This window comes from Ooceraea biroi, chromosome 12, assembly GCF_003672135.1.
Source record: "Ooceraea biroi isolate clonal line C1 chromosome 12, Obir_v5.4, whole genome shotgun sequence".
NCBI classification, from domain to species: domain Eukaryota; kingdom Metazoa; phylum Arthropoda; class Insecta; order Hymenoptera; family Formicidae; genus Ooceraea; species Ooceraea biroi.
This window is the reverse complement of record NC_039517.1, coordinates 12219686-12241662: the sequence shown is the minus strand read 5'-3', so window position 1 is coordinate 12241662 and position 21977 is coordinate 12219686. Positions and strand designations below refer to the sequence as shown.

The 21977-nt window shown below is 35.8% G+C and overlaps 1 protein-coding gene across 2 annotated transcripts in view; it reads right to left on the bottom strand.

Moving 5' to 3' along the window:
* Positions 1-21977, bottom strand: part of LOC105275082 (lipase 3) — a 214935-nt gene that overhangs the window by 109559 nt on the left and 83399 nt on the right. For both annotated transcript variants that reach the window (XM_026974082.1, XM_026974081.1), the window contains exon 7: positions 993-1077. In XM_026974082.1, the coding sequence (XP_026829883.1) occupies positions 993-1077 (85 nt within the window). The remainder of the gene's footprint in view (positions 1-992; positions 1078-21977) is intronic.

Here is a 21977-nt window from a genome sequence, read left to right as displayed (position 1 = left end):
ATTCTATGCTTAATTCTAATGTCACACACATACACACACATGCACGCATTCACAAGAGAGAAAGAAAGAGAATGAGGCAATTAACATAATGATTCGGTTTAGCAGCGTCAAGTATTTTGAAAAAAACACTTATTTGTATTAATACATATATTTCTATGTATTAAAATATTTATTCGTATAAAAATATCTGCTTAATATTATTATGTTCTTTATTTTTTAATATCAAAGGCTAGTATTCATAGTCCGTTCTTATTTCCAGACGATCTGAAGTAATGTCTTAAGATGCTAATTACGACTGTGTGATTGGTTTCAAATATCTTATGATTGTACTTAAGATGGTCTTAAATCAGAATCAACAATGATCTATAATACGCAAACTGAATGTATTATACTATACTAACTAGAGTAGCTTGATTCGTGGCATTACTTTTTCTCGGAACTCGTTAATCGTACGAGAAAAAGTGGTAGATGATAACATGTGCATTTTTAATAGATCTACAACTGTTGTATAATACTTTTTTGCATATAATTAATATTTCACAAGATAAACAAATAAAATTTATTTTTTTGTGATTTTATGATTTTTTCGATTTTCAAGGTCCCAGGGGCACCCTTTCCCTTTATCCGATTGAGCTGAAATTGTACACAGATTAGTTTTTCATAAAATGGAACCAAACTAGGGGGTAGCGCGAAAAAAATCCGCAAAAAATTTTCACCAAGAGTAAATAAGAGCCACCCTAATATACACATATACATATACGTAAAATATTCGGCAAATATACACATGCATATTGCATGAATATGCAGTGCACATACACCGCGTTGCATTCGCACATACCTACAATATCCAATGTATGTCGTTTGTGGATCATTGTATGTACATAGCATATGTCATATCCACTGATGTATATGCATATTATATACATTGGATGTCAAAATGCTTACTGGGTGTGCACTACAAGAAATTACATTAATATAAATAAAATACTTACGTGTCATAATATTTTGGTAATAATGATTTAATGTTTGCATAGAAGCACCAGCTGGAAAATATGACATCAAATATGGTAGTGCTGTCTGCAACAGAAACAATTTTTATAATTAGAGATAAATAGGAAAAATATTTGAAAAATGCGATATGGAAATAACGAATTATTAGATATTAAGTGTATAAGTTCTCATCGTTTTTATAAAAAACTTTGTTATTCATAAATATATAATGAAACAACATTATTATAATATTTGAATCGGCTCAACTTCCGAATAGCCCCCTTCCGATTTTCATGAAATTTTTAGGATATGTAGAGGTAGAGATGAGGAAGGGGTGGATGGAAGGATTTTTTGCGGAAACGCCTCCTAGCGCAGAAATTAACAAAAAAAGGTTTAATGATTTTGCACGAATTTCCAGCTGCCTACGTGAATCAAGAACTTGACTTTGATATATATTATAGAGGTCACCTCCCTCAGTAATCTGTAGAAGGTTTTAGTTCTCCTTCGTTATTAATTTAAAAGTTATTAACAAAAGAAGTTTAAGGATTTTGCACGCATATGTAATCTTAACGGACCTTAGTATGTTACCTCGGCTCGCGTTTGTGTTAACAAACATTGGTAATACTGCTGTTTAGGGGACCCACCTCCGATGACTTTGACCTTAACATATATTGTCAAGGTCACCCTCCTGAATGACCTTCAGAAGGGTTTAGCCGTCGCTCGTTGTTTATTAAAAAGTTATTAACAAAAGAAGTTTGAAAACTATACTACTTAAAATTAGTGGTCAAAACATAATATACTGATGTGTGTAGAGACTAACCAGGTTAGTTAGGTTAGGTTAGGTTAGGTTAGGTCAGGTTAGGTCTTGACCTTTATTAAAAAGTTATTAACCAACGAAGTATTACACTCGGTTTTCAGCCCGCTTCGCGGGGGGGAGGGGCTTCGCCGGAGCCGATGTAACAGATTTCACCGTACAGATTGTGATCACCTGGTACACGGCAGGTATTCCGGCGGGGGGAGGGGCAAAGCCCTTCCTCCCACCCGCCCCCCCGCGAAGCGGGCTGAAAACCGAGCGTGTACGTTCGGGGCTCCAGTTTCGGAAAATTCGTGCGAAATCATCAAACTTCTTTTGTTATTAACTTTTTAATAAACAACGAGCGACGGCTAATACCTTCTGAAGGTCACTCAGGACATTGACTTTGACAACATATGTCAGGGTCAAGGTCTTGATTTGCGTAGACAGCTGGAAATTCGTGCAAAATCATTAAACCTTTTTTTATTAATTTCTTCGCTAGGAGGCGTTTCCGCACAAAATCTTTCCACCCACACCTTCCTCACCTCTACCTCTATATATCCGAAAACTTTCATGAAAATCGGAGGGGGGGCTATTCGGAAGTCTTACCCTTGAATCTATGGCCTTTGTCATTTTTCGGTAAAAAGGTGAATTTCCCGGCGGAAGAACAAATTGTCTTTTTTAGGCAATAAGGTCATCGACTCATTTTTGGACGTTGCCCGGATTTCATAAACGTATGGCAGAAAAGCTGTGCTGCATCAACCGACTAATGGTAATCGAAAAGCGCAATGTCTGAGAGTATGTCGAATGCGGCAGAATTTCCTATTCAAACTTTTCGGTTGCGCAGCAACATATGGTCGAGCATTGTCATGCAAAAGGATATACATTATACTATTTACGACATCCTTGGTCAGTAAATAGCCTTTTTCAACTACCTGATAGGTCAAATGGTTTAGTTGTCAACAATAGCATTTCGCTGTAATTGTTTCACCTTTCTTCAGAAATTCATAGTAGAATACTTCTCTCATATTTCACTAAATATAGTCGAGAATCTTGTGACTGTGGATGTTATATTGTGATATCGATAGGATCGACCAGAGTCCACCGAATGTTTTTTGCGTTTGGGATTGTCGTAATATAGCTAGTAACAATTTTCCACAGAAAACTCTTTTTCTCTTGTTTTTCAATCAACAAGACAGACGTTTAATTGGTGCCAATCATACGCACGGACAATTTGTGCGGAATCCATCTTCCGTCCTCTTGTATCTTTCCAATCGCTCGATTGTCAACTGCTAAGTTGTCAACTGTTGGGATATTGTCATAATTCGTCATAGTTTATCATTTATCGATTGTGTATATCGTAATTTATTGGTATATATTGTTTATAATTCGTCATAGCGAATATAATTTGTCATTTATTATGGTCATAGCGAAATGCCGGTGGATCACAAGACAATATTGATCGATGACATTACCTTTAGACTCATTATTTCACCGATCGATGCTGCCATCAAAGATCCCAACGGCGATAAGAGTATGTACTTGTGTTTTTTAGCAGATTTGGCGAGCGAGTCGGGTTCTAGGGCTCATGTTTGAGACTCGCTCGAGGAAGGAACTCCCGAGATCGGTTAGCAAATTCGCCTGAACACTTTTAGTACCCGTACACACAAATATACAAATACACACACACATACACACACTCTCCCCCCTCTTGAACACCTTTGCATGAACCTTCATGCGCGGACGTATGCACTCTCGCCGGAACGATTGCTTCTCTAACGAGCAGTCTACGCATACATACACACACGAGTCAGAAAAACACATGTAGACCCGCACCGTGAGTCCATAATTATTTCTGTTACGTTACGCGGACTTCACGATTCTTTTCTTTCGGAGAAACTCTGCATGTTATAAAAAAAATTCCTTTTTATGACTGGACAAAGATTCCTTGACAAACGTTAACATAGTCTGGGTTTTATGTATTCCCATGTTAATGTCAGAAAGTGTCAAATGGTAGCAAAGTGGCCCTACCACGAATGTTTAAGAGAGGCAATAAAATAACAGAAGACTAGACTATATTGATAATAAATAAAAACATCTTGAAAGATTCAAGGAATCATAGGCCAGAGTCTAACTCGATAACGTTAAACATAGGGATAAGAGTTTAGTACCGACATGTGTCACGTAGAAATAGAGAGTTACGACCGACCCGCACTCGAAATTTTAGGCCCACATAAATATCCGGTTGCGTGAAATATACCTAAACCAGAACGGAAAGTCGTGAATAAACACGTTACTTTTAAGGCTGATATCTTTACAAATAACAGTCCTCCTTAAATACTTATAGCAAGGACGACCATAAAGCTAGACCATATCTAAGATTGTCCCTCAGGACACTCCTCCTGAGACGGGCATAAACTAAAGGATATATATCCTAACTAAAGGATATTAATCCTTGAAGTTACCGAGATTAATCAATCATACACTAAGAGACCTCTTTCTTCTCTCGAACTCCAAATTGTTACTAAAAAAATTCCCTCTCTAGCTACACCAATTTCTGGATATAAAATGAGGAACAAACCTCGAGCGCGTCGAATTCAGTTTAGAGTATAAAGGACAGAAACAGAGATTTTTTGTAGGATTAGATATCTCGGTTTTTTATTGCACTGTTTAAGATTTTCTTGATCAGGTTTTTCACCGTACAACTTGCGAAGATTTCTTAATTCGGCAAAGATTTTTGTTCAGTTACTAATCGATCTATCTAATTGCTTCAATTCGCCGCAGTGGGCAAAATGCGGAAATGAACAAAAATCGATTTTTAATATTTGTTGAAATGAATGAAATCAATATTTTATAAATATCTTTTTTAATATTTTACGACTTTAAGATCACCCTGAAGTTTATGAAAACTAAATAAAAAAGGTTAAATATTATTAAATATAAGGTGATTTATATAAGTATTGAAATAAAGATTTATTGATGACCAAGCTGGCAATACAAATGTAAAGGGCACAACGTTTCGGCCGACGGTTTCGGTTCTTCTCAAGTGCAAACAAAACATGAAGTGTCAAATTCTACAATCAAATGAAATATAAAGTCAATATAAAGACTAAAACATATTGTTATGTCCGGGTTGGCCACCCGGCATAACGAAGAGCCGGTCAGCTGCCGATCAGCTGAGCGTCGTCGGATCGGCCGTCGACGAGGAAGACGCGATCTTCCTGGCGACGGGTCGCCAGGGGAAATAATAAACAACAGCGAAGTAACAGATTTGGACGTGATCCTGTGAACGGTGGACGTGTGCTGTATCTCGCTCCTCATTATAATAAAGCTATCGTTCTTTCGTAAAAGTGTCGGTTCTTTTGGTGCGCGAGTGTCTCTGTGAGTGTGTGAGCGAGTGCGAATGGTGCGTCGAGCGGAATCCGCCGCCCGGACGTAACAATATAATTAAAAATAGTATGGTTAACACTCACTACCAGAATGAAACACTTCCTGAACAATTAAAATCATGGAGAGACCAGAGTCGAACTAGTCATCTCAGAGGACGATCACACTGTGAACGTTACAAGGTCGAAAATAAAGTCGCTAGTACGTGTATCAAATGCTCATCAAAATAGAATCATAAATATTTGGTAAATTTTCAGTGTCCTTTTGCGAGTTCACCGAACAAACATGACGCTTTATGAAAAACATTTCAGCTATTTCTCTCTTGCGTAAATGCTTTTCATGATGTAATATTTTAATATCATTCCAGTTAAATTCGTGACAATAATCCAATCTATGTCTACTGACAACAGAAAGATTATCATTATTCTTAATAATATTAGCTTTGTGTTCCTTCATACGCGTGTCAACATGTCTTTCGTTTGCCCTATGTAACAGGCATCACAATTGTCACAATCAATCCTATAAACAACACATTTATTATGTCCATTAACAACTTATCCTTACTAAGTTTAATAATACAATTCAATCTTCTATGTATGGAAAAAATAGTTTTGAATCCAAAGTTATTTAAATTTCTCTTTAAAGTCTCACTAACATTACTAATAAAAGGGACCTTAACAATGTTCTTCTGTTGTGTAAAACCATTAGATTTAAAATTACTGTCATTTTTAATTGTAAGAATTCTCCATTTAATGTGTTTGTTTATAAAATCGACCGGATAACAATTATTTACAAGAATACTTTTAACCAAATCAACATTATAGTCATGAAACCGCACATCCGATAACAACAAGGCTCTATCAACCACGTTCCTAACAATACTAATTTTATGTGAAGTTATTTTTGTTATTTTATAGATGCATTGAGAGATTACATGTTTAATTATATTTTTGGTTTTTAAGTTGTCGTCATTATAAGACGTTATTACTATAAAGTTGGTAGCTCGTGGTTGAGGCGAGGGAACACGCGAATGTCGCCATTACTGCTCGCACGTTATTGTCACGTTAAAAAGGAGTGTGCAAATATATCTCATTTAATTCACGTATTTAGAGTGTTTTATTGCATATTACCACCTCCACAAGTGGTAGCAGAGCGTGGTTAGGAGGTGCTAATAGAGTGAGAGAAAAGCGAGGAGCAGTAAAAAGAAAAATTGCGAGTAAAGAATCGTATGAGACGCAACAACGATCGTAGACAAAGTCATGGCGGAGAGCTGGAATTTGGCAAGCGTGGAACCACTCGATGATACCAATTATTTTCTATGGAGTGAGAAGATTGAAGGGATATTGAGATCAAAGAAGCTTTGGAAGAAAGTGATAAATGTGGTGTCACCAATGAAACCTGCGGAAGGTGAGATAGATTATCCGTTGAAATACAAGGTATGGAATGAATGGGACGATGATAATTACGCTGCAAGAACAGTAATGATAAATACAATGAGTAAAGCCCATTTATTAAAATATACAAGAGAGAAGAACGCGGATAGGTTATGGTCGTTGATCAAGCGTGATATGGCAGATGATACTGAACAATTACGAGTTAAATCGTTAAGTGAGTTGACGACTTTAAGAATGAAAAAGGATGAAAATGTAGATGCTTATTTAAACAGAGCTGAAGCTTTACGAAATCAATGCATGCAATTAGGAAAGAGAGTCGAGGATTATGAATTACGAATGTACATGTTAAGAGGATTAAGACTTGAATTCGAACGGAATGTACGAGTAATAGAAACACAGAAGGAAGTGACTATTAATGATATTCGATATGCTTTGAAACAGGAAGAACTGAGAAGAGAGAAGAAAAGAGATGAAAAGGCGTCAAGAGATTATGAAAACGTAAGAAGAGCAAGAGAAAAATCGAAGAGTGATATTGTATGCTACAATTGTGGAAGCAAAGGGCATATATCGCATGAATGTCATAATAAATTGAAATGTTTTAATTGCCAGAAATTTAATTATATTGCAGCGGATTGTAAGGAACCAAAACGAAATGTAACATCGCGAGGAAGAAGATATAGAGGAAATTACCAGGAAAATACTAGAGGAAGAGGAAACGAACGAGGCCGAGGAAGAAATGAATCTACGTTGGAAGTTACTGATGAAGCCGTGTTAACAGTAAGTGACAGACCATATGTGAGTACAACACTGATTTTGAAAGCCGGAGAGGATTTTGATGTATTAGATTGTAATAAAGACCGCATTTGGTTATTAGACTCAGGCGCAACGAGCCACATGACTTACAAAGAAAAGTTTTTTATTAATAAAGAAGAAGATGAGAGAGATATACATTTAGCGGATAAAAAGGGAAGAACATTAACTTCGAAAGGTATAGGGGAAGTAATAGTGAAGCAGTCAGCATGTGAGAATAGAGTACGATTAAAAAATGTACTGTACGTCCCGGATATTAATACAAATTTATTGTCAGTGGCAAAAATTACTGACAGCGGATATAATGTGAAATTTGACAAGTATGGAGCTGTTATTTACCAAGACGAAAAGGAAATAATAATGATGGCTGAACGCGAAGGAAATGCCTATCATGTGAGGTCGTCGAACATCTGTGATAAAACGTTAGTGATATCGGAAGACATAGATATTTGGCACAAGAGGTTCGGGCATGCGAATAAAAGAATTATAGAAGAAATGAAGAAAGAAGATCTTGTTATAGGGATGACGGAAGCGATTAAAGAGAAGAAGCAGTGTGATTCATGCGTAGAAGGAAAGATGTGCAGAAAGAATCATCCTAGGATAGCAGTGAAGAAAACAAATAAAATAATGGATCTTTGGCATATTGATTTGATTGGTCCGATAAGTCCGCAGTCACGTGGTGGAAAGAAATATATTTTGACAGTAATTGATGATTATTCTAAGGTCATCTTTGTTGAATTGCCTGCAAAGAAGAGTGAGACATCGGAACACCTGAAGAAACTTATCGTATTAAAGGAAAACCAGACTGGATTGAAATTAAAAGCTGTACGATCAGACAACGGAGGTGAGTTTACTGGCGATTATTTAAAAAATTGGTTGAGTATTAAAGGAATAAAACATTAATTAAGTCCACCAAGAACACCGCAGTGTAATGGAGTAGTTGAGCGAGCAAATAAATCTATAATTGAAATGACAAGAACGATGATTTCTGATTCCAAGATACCGATGGATTTTTGGGCCGAAGCAGTGTGTACAGCCGCATATATACGGAATAGAATTAAATCTACATCACACGGAAAAACTTCTTACGAAATGTGGAATAATAGGAAGCCGAACATAAAATGTATGAGAAGATTTGGCTGTTTGGCATACTTGCTCAATAAAGAAAACAAAAAGAAGAAATTTGAGCTAAAGTGTATAAAAGGAATATTTGTAGGATATTCTGCAAATAATACATATCGAGTTTATATTCCTGAAATTGGAAAAATACGAAGTGACTGTGATGTTAAATTCGATGAAGGCAAAAATGGACAGGAACTATTGAACAGATGGGAAGAGAATCATCTGGCAAATAAGAAGAATTTAATAGTTGTAGGCTTGGACGAAGATATCAAGGAGAACGTTTCAAAAGAGCAGCTTGAAGAGAATGAAGACATGCAGGAAGATGGAAGATCAGAAACTGAAGAAAGTAATGATGAATACGAGAGTACGGAGGATTTCGAAGATTTTAATCGAAACAATTATAATGAAGAAAATCAATTACAAGAAGAGAGAGTAAGAAATAAAGGTAGACCGATAGGGACGACAAAAGATGTGAAGGAAGTACGAAGTCACATACAACGAAAAGAAAATAGACGAAGAGATTTAGAACAAAACGTTAGACGATCGGAGAGAATTAAAAATCAACAGGCAGCAATGTTATCCATGGATGAAGAAATACCGAAGAATATGAAAGAAGCAAAGGAATCAAACTATTCAAAGTATTGGAAGCAAGCTATAGACAAGGAATTGGCATCAATGAAGAAACATGAGGTGTGGAAAATAGTGCCCCGCCTACAAGGAAAAAGAGTAATAAAAAATGAATGGGTATTTAACATCAAGGAGGATCCGGATACGACAATTCAAGGCCAGACTTGTTGTGATGGGATGTGGACAACGCCCTGGACAAGACTACGAAGAAACATTTGCCCCAGTGGTGAGAACTGAAACTATTCGATTATTGCTTAGTATCGGTGCACAAAAAGGCAGAAAAATTAAAATTTATGACGTAGGACTGCATTTTTACACGGAACTCTCAGAGAAGAATTATTTATGGAATTACCGGAAGAGAGCAGCGAAAACAAGAAAAGTGACATATGTAAGTTAAAGAAGAGCATTTACGGACTCAAGCAAGTCGGAAGATGCTGGAATGATTTTTTGACGAAAGTATTGATTGAAAGCGGATTACAATAATCTAAGGAGGATCCATGCTTATTTTACGTTATAGATAAAAACGGTTTTTTATTTTGTGGAGTTCACGTAGACGACATGCCAGTGGTGTCAAGTGATGATACATTTGAAAGATTGTTTATGGACAAGATTAAGCAACGAATAAATATAAAAGATATTGGAGAAGCGAAAATTATTTTGAGAATGCAGATAGAACAAACAGAGAAGAAAATATACGTACATCAGAAGAATTATATTAGAAGATTATTGGAGTTATACTGAATGGAAGAATGCAATGGAGTGAAATCACCAATTGATATCAATCAGAAGATGGATGAATGTGATGAAAGTCCCAAATGTGATGTAAGAACATATCAAGAATTAATGGGGCGACTCATGTACTTGAGCGTGTACACAAGACCGGATATATCATTCGCGTTGAGCTGTTTATCTCAATTTAATCAGGATCCAAGAGTTATGCATATGTCAGCTTTAAAACGAATTTTGCGATATTTAAAAACAACCATCGATTATTGTTTGGAGTTCGGAAAGAGAGAAAATTCCAACGGAATTGAATGCGAGACTGATGCTTCGTGGGATCGTACAAGGGATGCAAAATCATTTACTGGATTATTGTTATATTGGAATGGAGACTTGATCCATTGGAAGAGTAAGAAGCAACATACGGTAGCGTTATCATCGACCGAGAGCGAACTTGAAGCAATGCTGGAAGGGCTAAAAGAAGTGATGTGGACCAACCGACTATTGAAAGAAATAGGCCTGGAAAAGTAGTTGAGGATAGAAATAAAATGCGACAGTTTAAATGCGGTTAGGCTGGCTAATGGAGGTAACTTTAAGACTAAATCAAAATTGTTGAATAGAAAATGTTATTATATTCGCGAAGAAGTTAAAAGAGAAAACGTTAATATAAAACATGTTTCAAATGAGTTAATGACGGCGGATTGTTTAACGAAACCATTGAATGGAAATGTTTTGTTTAAAAATGTTAATATGTTTATGAATACGTTTAATCAACAAAAACAAGGGGGCCGAATGTGAAGTTATTTTTGTTATTTTATAGATGCATTGAGAGATTACATGTTTAGTTATATTTTTGGTTTTTAAGTTGTCGGCGTTATAAGACGTTATTACTATAAAGTTGGTAGCTCGTGGTTGAGGCGAGGGAACGCGCGAATGTCGCCATTACTGCTCGCACGTTATTGTCACGTTAAAAAGGAGTGTGCAAATATATCTCATTTAATTTACGTATTTAGAGTGTTTTATTGCATATTACCACCTCCACATTTTATACTGCAACGGATGGTTCGAGTAATAATTAATGTAACGTCCGGAAAACGTCGGCTTGCGATACCAATTAGTCATTAGCACATTACCATGCCGTACAACCACAGTGTCCAAGAAATTTAAACAGTTATCATTCTCCAATTCATATGTGAACTGCAGTCTTGGATGATAGTTATTAAAAATATTCATAACCTCAGAGATTTTGTCACTAGGTAAAATCGCAAAAATATCATCTACGTATCTATAAAAGAAAGTTGGTTTAAAGCTTAACGAGTCAATACAAAACACTTCCAAATCATCCATGACCATGTCAGCAAGAATTGGAGATAACGGAGAACCCATAGGCGTGCCGAATATTTGTTCATAAAAACGTCCATCAAATTTAAAAGCGGTAGATCTCAACACAACCTCTATAGCAAATTTAAATTGGTCTAAGCTAAAATTACAATTCTCTTTGATAAACTGCCATCGTTTATCAATTGATTTCATCACCAATTCCATCGGAATATTTGTAAAAAGTGACACAACATCAAGAGAGACTAGTATTTCATTATTTTTAATATTTCTATCTTTAATATGCTTTACAAATGTCCAACTGTCAAGAACAAATGATGAAGGTCTAGGAATGGATTTCCTCAAAATTCTGTGCAAAAAATCCGCAATCAAATAAGTAGGACTATCTATAGTGCAAACAATAACACGCAATGGATAGCCAGGTTTATGCACCTTTGGTAAGCCGTAACATCTCATATATAAGTATTGTTATTAACGCTCATTCATTTAGTTTTGTAATATTTTTGTCTGCTCAAACTTTTCGTACAGCTAAAATTGCGTGTAAAACTTTCAAGAACTTCATTTATATAGCTCTTTATCGAAAAAAGTTTTTATAGTTTTTAAAATATATCTGTCAATTATCTAGAAATAAAATAATCGACTAACGCTTTTTTTATAACTTCATTTTACATAAAGGAAGTAAGTTTCCGATGCTTAATAAGTTTAACCAATTATGCTCAAATGAATCTTTTCTTTAAAGTGTCCTTTAAATTAAGTAACAAATTCCATTTGCTCATTTTTGCCCGTTGGAAAATTATTAACCATATAATAATGTAAGTAGTTTTATGTGTTTGGCGCTCACGCCTTGTATATATAATAGTATTAATTATTTATTAGTATATGTTTTGCGTCGCTTTCGGTCGTAAGTTAAGATTTATGCGTTCTTGTGTTCAATATATTAGGTTAAACTTAATTCCTGCCGTTTTTCGTCTCCAAAATTAATGTGTTTCAAAGGAAAGATGAATGAACCTCAATCAAAGTAACTTCCTCCATTTTCTATTACTTTTTCCCATCTCTTCGGCAACAGGGCAATCCCACGACGGTAGAACGTAGTGTCTTTCGAGGCGATCCATTCATCCCCCCATTTTTGGACTTCATCGTAACTGGAGAACTGTGTGTCCGTAAGTGCGTGTTGCATCGACCGGAAGAGATGGTAATTCGACGGTGCCAAGTCTGAAGAGTACGCTGGATGCGGGAAGACTTCCTTCAAGCTCTAGAAGTGTCTGCTTCACGCTTTTCGCAACATGCGGTCGAGCGTTATCATGCAAAAGAATGATTTTGCGTTGATTGTTGGCTACGGATGGTCTTTTTTGCATCAGCTCGTCACTCAATCGGCATAATTGCTGTTGGTAGCGATCAGCTGTAACGGTTTCATTTGGATGCAAGAGCTCGTAATACAGTACACCCTCCTGGTCCCACCAAATGCAGAACAAGGTCTTATGCCCGTGAATATTCCTCTTCGGCGTTGAAGTGGATGATTGGCGTGGGTCCACCCATGATTTCCTCCGCTTGAGATTATCAAAATAAATCCATTTTTCATCGCCAGTCACGATACGCCACAAAAAACTCTGTTTTCTTTGCCTGGCAAGCAAAGAAGTCGCGATAGACAAACGATTCAAAATGGCATTTTCTGACAACTCATGTGGTAGCCATATCCCTTCCTTATGAATTTTCCCATAGCATGCAAGCGTTTTGAGACGGCCATTGGAGTAACATTTAACGCTTTCGACAACTCTAAAAGCGTTTGAGCTGAATTCTCATCGAGCAATTCTTGCAGCTCAACATCTTCAAATTTTTTCGGCTGTCCGAAACGTTCTTTCTCCTCTCATGTCAAAATCATGGTTTCGAAAGCGTTCAAACCAAACTCTACATATTCTTTCTGATTGATTTTCATCACATACACTTCGGATAATAAGCGATGAGTTTCAGCTACGGTTTTCTTGAGGTCAAAGTAGTGAAGAAGCACATCGGAAAAACGACTTATCGCGGTTAATTTTCAATCGATTGGAAAATCTCTTTGGCGTCGAGAAATCTAACCTGTGAGGACTGAATCACTTTCAGCAATGTCTAAACTACAAAATACAGCAATGTCTAAACTAAAAATGTCTAACTACAAAAGACATGCGACTTCACCGTCGAAACTCGCCAGCGGTGGAGCCGTCACCCTCTAGTAGCGAGCGGCAGGAATTAAGTTTACCACCTAATATTAATATTGTTTATTGTAATTAGTTTGTAGTAATTGCGATCAATCGCCTCCTTATTTTTTGCTTAAGTCGGTTCTACAATTGATGCAAAACGCCGAACGCACGACGCAACGCAACGCAATACGCAAGCCGCAGACGCACTGATGCAAAGAGCGGTGTCTACAAAGCAGACTCAAGGCAGACGCAAGACAGACGCAAGGCAGACACATTGCCTTATCTCTGTATTCTTTTCTGAATCCTATTCCGTGAATCCTTTTTGTTTTAAAGATGTCATTTCAATGGAATGATAATTTATTGCGAAAGTTAATTACAATTGTGAAGTGCAATACTCATCTGTACGATAAAAATAATAAATTATTTAAAGATATTAAAGCGAAATCTTTAACTTGGGAGACAATTGCAAAAAACGTTTCATCTCAGTGCACAGGTACGTATTTTTTATTATATTTTCGTCACGTAATACATCATAATGTTAATTTCATAAGTTCTGACTTTATAACCTATTTTGTATAATTTGTTGTATACGTCTACGTGGACGATCCACAAATGTTCCACATCTGTTAAGGTTATATATGAAGACAGTTTAGATTAATTTGTGGATTGATATTTTGTTACTTGTTTCATTAACTCAATTTGTTTCTTTTATCTTTTTAAGGTGTGGAAGCGAGCCGAAAATTTAAAAATGTGCGAGACATTTTTGCAAAAGAGCACAAAAAAATAAAAAGCTGTGCTGGGCGTTCAGGGGATGGAAGAGATGATACAGGTCAATACACCTCATCTTGGGAGTTCTATCATAAACTATTGTTTTTAGTGGAATATATTACGAAAAAAAGGTAAGTTCAAAAAACTATACTGTGTATTATAAAATTTCTTTACATAATCTAACCAGTCACTTTGAAGCATAAAACCTCTCATGATCACAAATTAAAATGTTATCATCATACGACCATGAGTACGTTCCATTTGGCGATCGCAACAACGCGAGCGTCATTCTGTCTTTATTGCTTACTGAATATTAAATAAAGATAGAATGACGCTAACGTCGTTGCGAGCGCTAAATGGAACGTACTCCTTGTCAAACATAGTGCGGAGAAGTCCATCGATCATTGCCCCAAAGACACCTCAAAGAATCAATTTGATTGAATGTGAGGAGTCAGATGACTCACTTTCTGTAAACACATTGAGGATTGAGATACCTGACACGATGGATTCTGGTTTGTTGTTGCAAGAATCTTCTCAAGGGGATTCCGCATTCAATTTTCCACAGGAAGAGATTATTTATTCTGATTTAACAGGTTTATATTTTATAACAGATATAATTCAAACCATATAATCTAACATATTTCAGAAATGGTTGATCATTAATTAAATAATTTTATCAACAATTATTAGGATACGAATTTGTGAAAATGTAAATTTATAATTATTAAAATTTAAATAAAGTATATATATTTTAATTATTAATAATGAAAATATATATTATTAATGAAATTTTGTTTGTATGATCTGCGTTCATTTACAGACAACGATTTTGAAACATCAACAAGTGAAAGTGCATCCCAACTGAGCCCACTTATTATTCAGCCAACATCATCTGTATCATCTATTCGAAAGAAAGCCATAAATTCTCAGAAAGTGCCAACACCTGACTTTTACGTACCAAACAAAAGGAAGAAGAATTCAGATGATGAAATACAACGTTCATTAGACGAATTGACAAAAACTGCAATAAAGGCTTTTGACAAAATCGATGAATGTACGAATACACAGCAATCAACTACCGTAGATCCTTATGCGCAAATGATTGGGTGTGCATTGCAAGAAATTCCCAAAGAAAAAATATTCCGTTGCATTGGCACCATAATGACTGTCTTAGATATTTACGCAAGGGGAAGGGATGTAGTTATTCAAGAGAAAGGCTGGTAATACTATATTTTATATTTAATATTTAATATTTAACATTATAATAATTTATAATGTTATGCGAAAGTACAGATTATTTATTCTTAATATAAACTTAATATAAATATATTCTTAATAAAAAGTACAAACGTAATTATTAAAGACTGGTAATACTATATTTTATATTTTATATTATTATAATGTTATGCGAAAGTACAGATTATTCTTAATATAAACTTAATATAAATATATTCTTAATAAAAAGTATAAACTTAATTATAATTATCATTTTATTCCGCTTATTCTTATAATATAATCTTTTATTTCAATTTACTGTTTTTATTGTAATCAAAGTTTATTCAAATACAAAAAAGGATTAATTTTCTAAATTTATTACAATACCTCTAAATGCAGCCCTATATTGCCATGAAGCCTGCTGCTCTCCTACAGAGGAAACAAAGTAGTCTCTCAGTGTATCACGCAGAATTTGAGCACATCTTGGCGAGTTACTAGAACTTAGTCTCGTAATATCATGTAGAATACTAGTGCCACTTTCATTTCTCCATTCACCATCCACTAATTCATGAGTCTCATCTTCCCAGTCTACCAGATTAGGAGGACAATATACATTTGCTTCAGGTGGATAACATTCTTGGAGTTGCTCAGTCAATAGGAAATTATGTAAGCACACCAAAGTACCAAGATATAAAGTAGCATTTTCAGGGGAAGCATATATTGTTTTACACAAAATTTGCCAACGAGACACTAAAATTCCGAAGGAATTTTCTATAACTCTTCGTGCTCGTGACAGACGATAGTTAAACACTCGTTCTGCATCTCCCACTTATCTTTTAGAATATGGTCTCATCATGTACAATTTCAGAGGGATTGCCTCATCACCAACAAATGTATGCTGAGTTGCAACATTACTAGAAGGCAAAAGTTTTGGTGGAGGTAATTCTGCCTCTCCTTCATCCAACATACGACAAAAATCACTGTTGTTCCAAATACTGCAATCACTCAAAAAACCTGTACACACAACAAAAACGTAATATAACAGTACCTGCTATTTACAACCCCAGTTGTCCTTATTTTATCACAATCCTTATTTTACCACAATGATACTTACCATATTGACCAATATCCACCCAAACAAAACGATAGTTGGCATCACAAACTTCCATTAACACTAAACTGAAAAATTTTTTATAACAGAAGTAATTGGTTCCTGACCGGAATGGAGCTTTAATTGTTACATGTTTGCCGTCCACGGCACCAATACAATTTGGAAACTTCCACTTTTCCAGAAATCCCTAGGCAATATTTGACCATTTTTCTTGTGTCATAAGTGATAAAACAATAGGCTGCAATGCCTTCCAAATAGCACTATACACTTCCGGAATAAGTTTGTATGCCGTAGATCGTCCAATACGGAATTCCCATGATTTCGAACTTACACTATCACCATGCGCTAAATATCTAAAATTTCCAATTTAAAATTAAAAATTACCTTCATATTTACATTCTACTAATCACAAATCCTAACTTCACTTACGTCAAAGTTAAAGCAAGCCGCAATTCCGTTGGTAAAGGTTTCCTTCTACTTCTTTTAACGAGAAATGGCGAGACTAAATGAAGCAACTAATCAAATGTATCTGGTCGTATTCTCGTAAATTTAAAAAATTCCTCATGATCAGTTTCCTTGAGCTGTCGAAACAGGTTATCGTAATGCCCGTTTGCCGTGTGAGAACGATTTACAGGCCTCACCCATCATCGTCGTCTTCCTCTGCCTCGGCGATCTCTTTGAGATAAATACTGTCTTGTTTTAATAGCTGCTATACTTAAAGTTAGGCCCAAAGATAAGAGCCGTAATTTTCGATCGCGTTCATTCATCGTTTCACATCTGCCTGTCTGACTAACTAATATAACATAGACACATGGCTTCTCTGCTTCGAAAACCACTCTGATTGGTTGTCGCAGATGACGCTACGCAGAAACGACCGAACCTTCCAGAAAAGGTGAACAGCGATCCTTTGTGTGCACGCACACACAGTGATGCCATCGATCATTCACCGGCGACTACATTTGGTAATTAAAAACAAATAACTGGCTCGCTTACAGCGCAGTGCGTCACGGCGCCGTGAAAAGGAAAAAGACGAAAACAAGATCTGTTCAGTCGCATCGCCTTTACGAGTTTGTAATTTGCACTTCTGCTTGCTTGACTCTCTATTGCATTGCCTCTTTCACGTGCCTTGCCCTGCTTGCACTATTTGGAAAGACAGAAAGAGTCCGAGGCACGCCGAGAGCCGGAAGGACTTCCTGCACGAACCACGGTGAGTCGCTTTGCTTTGATTTGCCCTCTTTGCTATATTCGCCTTGCTACTTTGCATAACTTGTGTGATTTGCTATATCGCCATATTACTGCTGTTACGTCCCGACAAGTCTCCTTTTTCTTCCGGATTCCTTTTTTTTCATTTAACCGTCATATGCCGATGTCACTGCCTTCAGACAAACTTTCTCTTTTATGATCCATTCCAAAATTCCTTTCCTAACAACCTCTCAAAGGACCAAGGTTGCACGCTTAGTCATCTTCCCCGATATAGCGCCTAACTTACACTTACTTAGACTTACACACGAGATATATTTTTATAGCATTTTAATTATAAGTAAATATTAAGCAGGTCGCGCGTCCTGGAGGCGAAGCGTGACCATATCTCTTGAATTGTTTTCTCATATATCGATATAGTCACTCTCCAAGGCTCGGTTTAAAACGATATGTCTATTGCATAATGTTAACGCACAGATTAACGATACCAATATTTGTATTCCCGTTGTCTAAAAACAAGATAAAATCATATATAAAATACCATAAGTATATATACGTATAAGAATCGTTAGAACTTTCGCGAAGATTCTGTAGGCCAAGAGCGGGGATTTGCGCGGGATCCTCCCTCTCTGTCTATGCCTGTTGCAGCCGTTTTCGAGATCTCCCATTGGCTAAAGGAAAATTCTGTTGCTCACGATTTTGGTATAAAAGGAACCAACCAAGGTTCCTGGCTCTCTTTTCTTCTCTTCTCTTCCTGGTTCTCCACCGGCTCTCTTCACTCATATCGCGGTTAGAAAGAAGTACAGCAACGAGATCTCCAAAACGGCGTCAACGCGATCACAACTCAAGGTTCATATTTACTTTTCCCTCACTCTAAATTCATTCGATATTGTCGATTAATCAACTCGAATAAATCCAATATCTTAGTAATTAACTATCCAATTAGTAATTGAATCTCCGACTCTCACATTCCTTTTCCGACCATTTAAATTATCCTTAAATCGCAAAACGCACACGACTTGAGTCCCTGGGGTAAATTGTTTAAATGCATTGACTCCAAAAACTAAAATATTAACGTTACATCCCGTAACACCGCGATCTTTACGTTCGATTGCAATTATTGCCTATCCGACGGGACAAAAACCCCTACCAAAACATCATGTAGAGTGTTAAGTTAAAATCGACTCGAGTTTGCTCTTATTATGACGATTTGTTCGATACATTTGGTTATTACAGAACATTTGTTTTATTCCCTTTCATTATTTGTGTCATTATCAACATGGCAGATTACCCGCTATCAGAAATTGTTGATATGATTAGTATTTCTTATGCCGTTGATAATAATGCTAGAGAAGCAACTGGTCAATATCGAGATAAGTATTGGGATAGACGAGATTCCTATTATAAAGCAATCTTGCGTTTAATAGCTAGAACGCGGATAGATAAAACTCAAACGTTCTAAAAAACCATTAAATAATGACGATGTTATTACCGTAACTATATTAAGAATGGTAATAATGAATCCGCACATTAGCCAACGTTAAATTAGTTGTGATTTAAATGTGTCTCCTGCGACTGTAATAGAATTAATAGAATTAATAAATAGAATTTTACGTGGCAATCACATTCACCCTTATCACATTTCACTTAATCAGGAGATTTCTGATAATGATAAAGTTCTTCGTGTCATTCTGCAGGTGGGCTATAGCTCAAATGCAGCTCGATCCCACATTTTTTTCTCGTGTTATGTTTCGTGACGAGGCTGCATTTGAGAGCAATGACATACTGAATCGGCATAATAGCCATTATTATTCTGGTATCAATTCGCACTGAGTTCGTCATGTAAACAATCAGCAGCGGTGGAAGGCGATAGTTTGGTGTGGTATTTTAGGTGGTCATATTGTTGGACCCCACTTTTTTTATGGCAATGTTACAGAGGATTCATACTCACGTATGCTACGAGATGTGTTGCCAAGGATGTTAGAGTTTGTCGATGAAAATACAGTCCAATGTACGTGGTTGTAACAGAACGGTGCATCGATCTAATATTTGCGTTATCGTGTTTTTCTCTTTCAAATTCAAGCTGTAGCTGCTCATAATTTAATACATACATTATTTTCATCTTTATGCTTTTAATAATATATTAATTTTTTATATTTATCATCTTTGTTATTTCATATATTTATATGTTCTTAACTATACATGATAGAAAAAATGGAAGAGAAATGCAGTAAAGGTATAATGGAGAAAGAGGAACCGGAAGACTCTGAAAATATAATTATTAATGAAGTGGACGGTTTACCAAATTTACATCCAAATTATGAGCAGCTACAGCTTGAATTTGAAAGAGAAAAACACGATAACGCAAATATTAGATCGATTGATGAATTGGTTCACGATGATACACACATATACATTAAATGGTATCAAGCCGCCGCTGCGTAGGTCTTGAATAACGAATAAACAAATAATCGATTAACAAATGTAAGGAATAATAGAATAATACTTCATTCGAATAGTATGGAGAACTATATATTCGGATGACGAATAAGAAAAATCGACGAATATCACGAATAACGAATAAACAAATGCGAGTAAAATTTTATTTTAAAGGCTATTCGAATAATGTTTTATTCGAATAATGCTCAACTCTGCAGTGGAAGAGTGAAACAGATTGAAGGAGTAAAATCCGTTAAAAAACATATGATGTGCCGTCGGTTGTTAATTCTTATGGTTTATATGTCGATGAGAAGACAGACTGCTGTGTGACTTCCTCACGTGCAGAGGCATTTTAAACATTTAAAGAGACGTGATTTTTATTGACAATTGTGGTTGTATATGTGCAAATTATCAATACTGGAGAAGGATGGCTGGGCAAAAGTACGAGCAGCTTTATGATAAGGAGGTATGGGAGGATAATTTCTTCGTATTATTTTCTTCTAATGAAACCATTTATATTTTATGCGGTTTCAAACCTTCTTTCGTAAAAAAACAAACATTAGAGGATCATTATAGAAGGAAACATTTCAATGAGTATTCGCAGTATGTGGGCCAAGAAAAACATAATTTAATTGAAAGTTTAAAATTAGTTTATAGGCAAACTTGCGGTGAGCTTTTCACTTCGAATGAGAGTACATTTTCAGAAAATGCTCTCACTGCATCTTATAACATTTCTCATCTTCTCGCGAAACATTCCAAACCATTCGTCGATGGTGAATTTGTAAAAAAATGCCTCATAAAAGCAACAAAAGCATTCGGAGGCTCTCTAACTACCGAAGATGCTGCCAATATTTCGCTTAGTGATAAAACGGTGGCATCAAGAAATACAAATATTGCTTCCCATATTGAAAATCAATTAAAATATTTATTACAGCAGTGCACTTATTTTTCATTATGTCTCGATGAGAGCACTGACAATCAACACGTAAGTCAACTCAGTATTTTTGCTCGAATAGTACAACATGATTTTTTATGTTTGGAAGAGCACTTAGATTTAGTTCCATTACATAGTACTACGACAGGTGCGGATATTTTTAAAGCCGTTGAAAATGTTTTACAAAAATTTAATATTAATTTGTCAAAATGCTCTGCAATTGTAACCGATGGTGCAAAAGCTATGGTAGGATCAAAAACTGGTTTTCTTGGCCAATTAAAGCAGCGAAATTAAAAAATTCCTCTTATTCATTGCATCATTCATCGAGAAGCGTTATGTGGGAAAGTAGTAAAACTGTGCGCAGCGATGCAAACAGTTACCAAAATTATTAATTGTATTAGAGGTGGTAATAAATTTCTTACACATAGAAAATTTTAACAATTTCTCACGGAACATAACGCAGCCTATACAGATGTGCCCCTTTATTGCGAGGTTCGTTGGCTTAGCGCTGGACAATGTTTAGAAAAGTTCTTTGCGATAAGAAAAGAAATCTTCCTTTTCTTGCAAGAACTATCAATATTGAAATATGAAGAATTTAAATCTTTCTTTGAAAATTTAGATTGTCTTTGTGAGCTTGCAGTTATAACTGATTTAACTAATCATCTGAATGTTTTAAATTTAAAGCTGCAAAGGGCCAATCAAAATATCTCTCAATTAACGACTAATATTGATTCTTTTCATAGAAAATTAATGTTATTGAAAAATCATTTAGAAAATATTTTCCATTTTTTTTCCATGTTGCCAAATTCTTCTCAATGAACACGGCACGAATTGTAATTTTAAAACACATATTTACATTATTGATGATGTTATATCCCAATTTAATACGCGTTTCAATGATCTTTCTACGCTTCGAACAGATTTAATTCTGTTCGAAAATCCTCTCACCGTG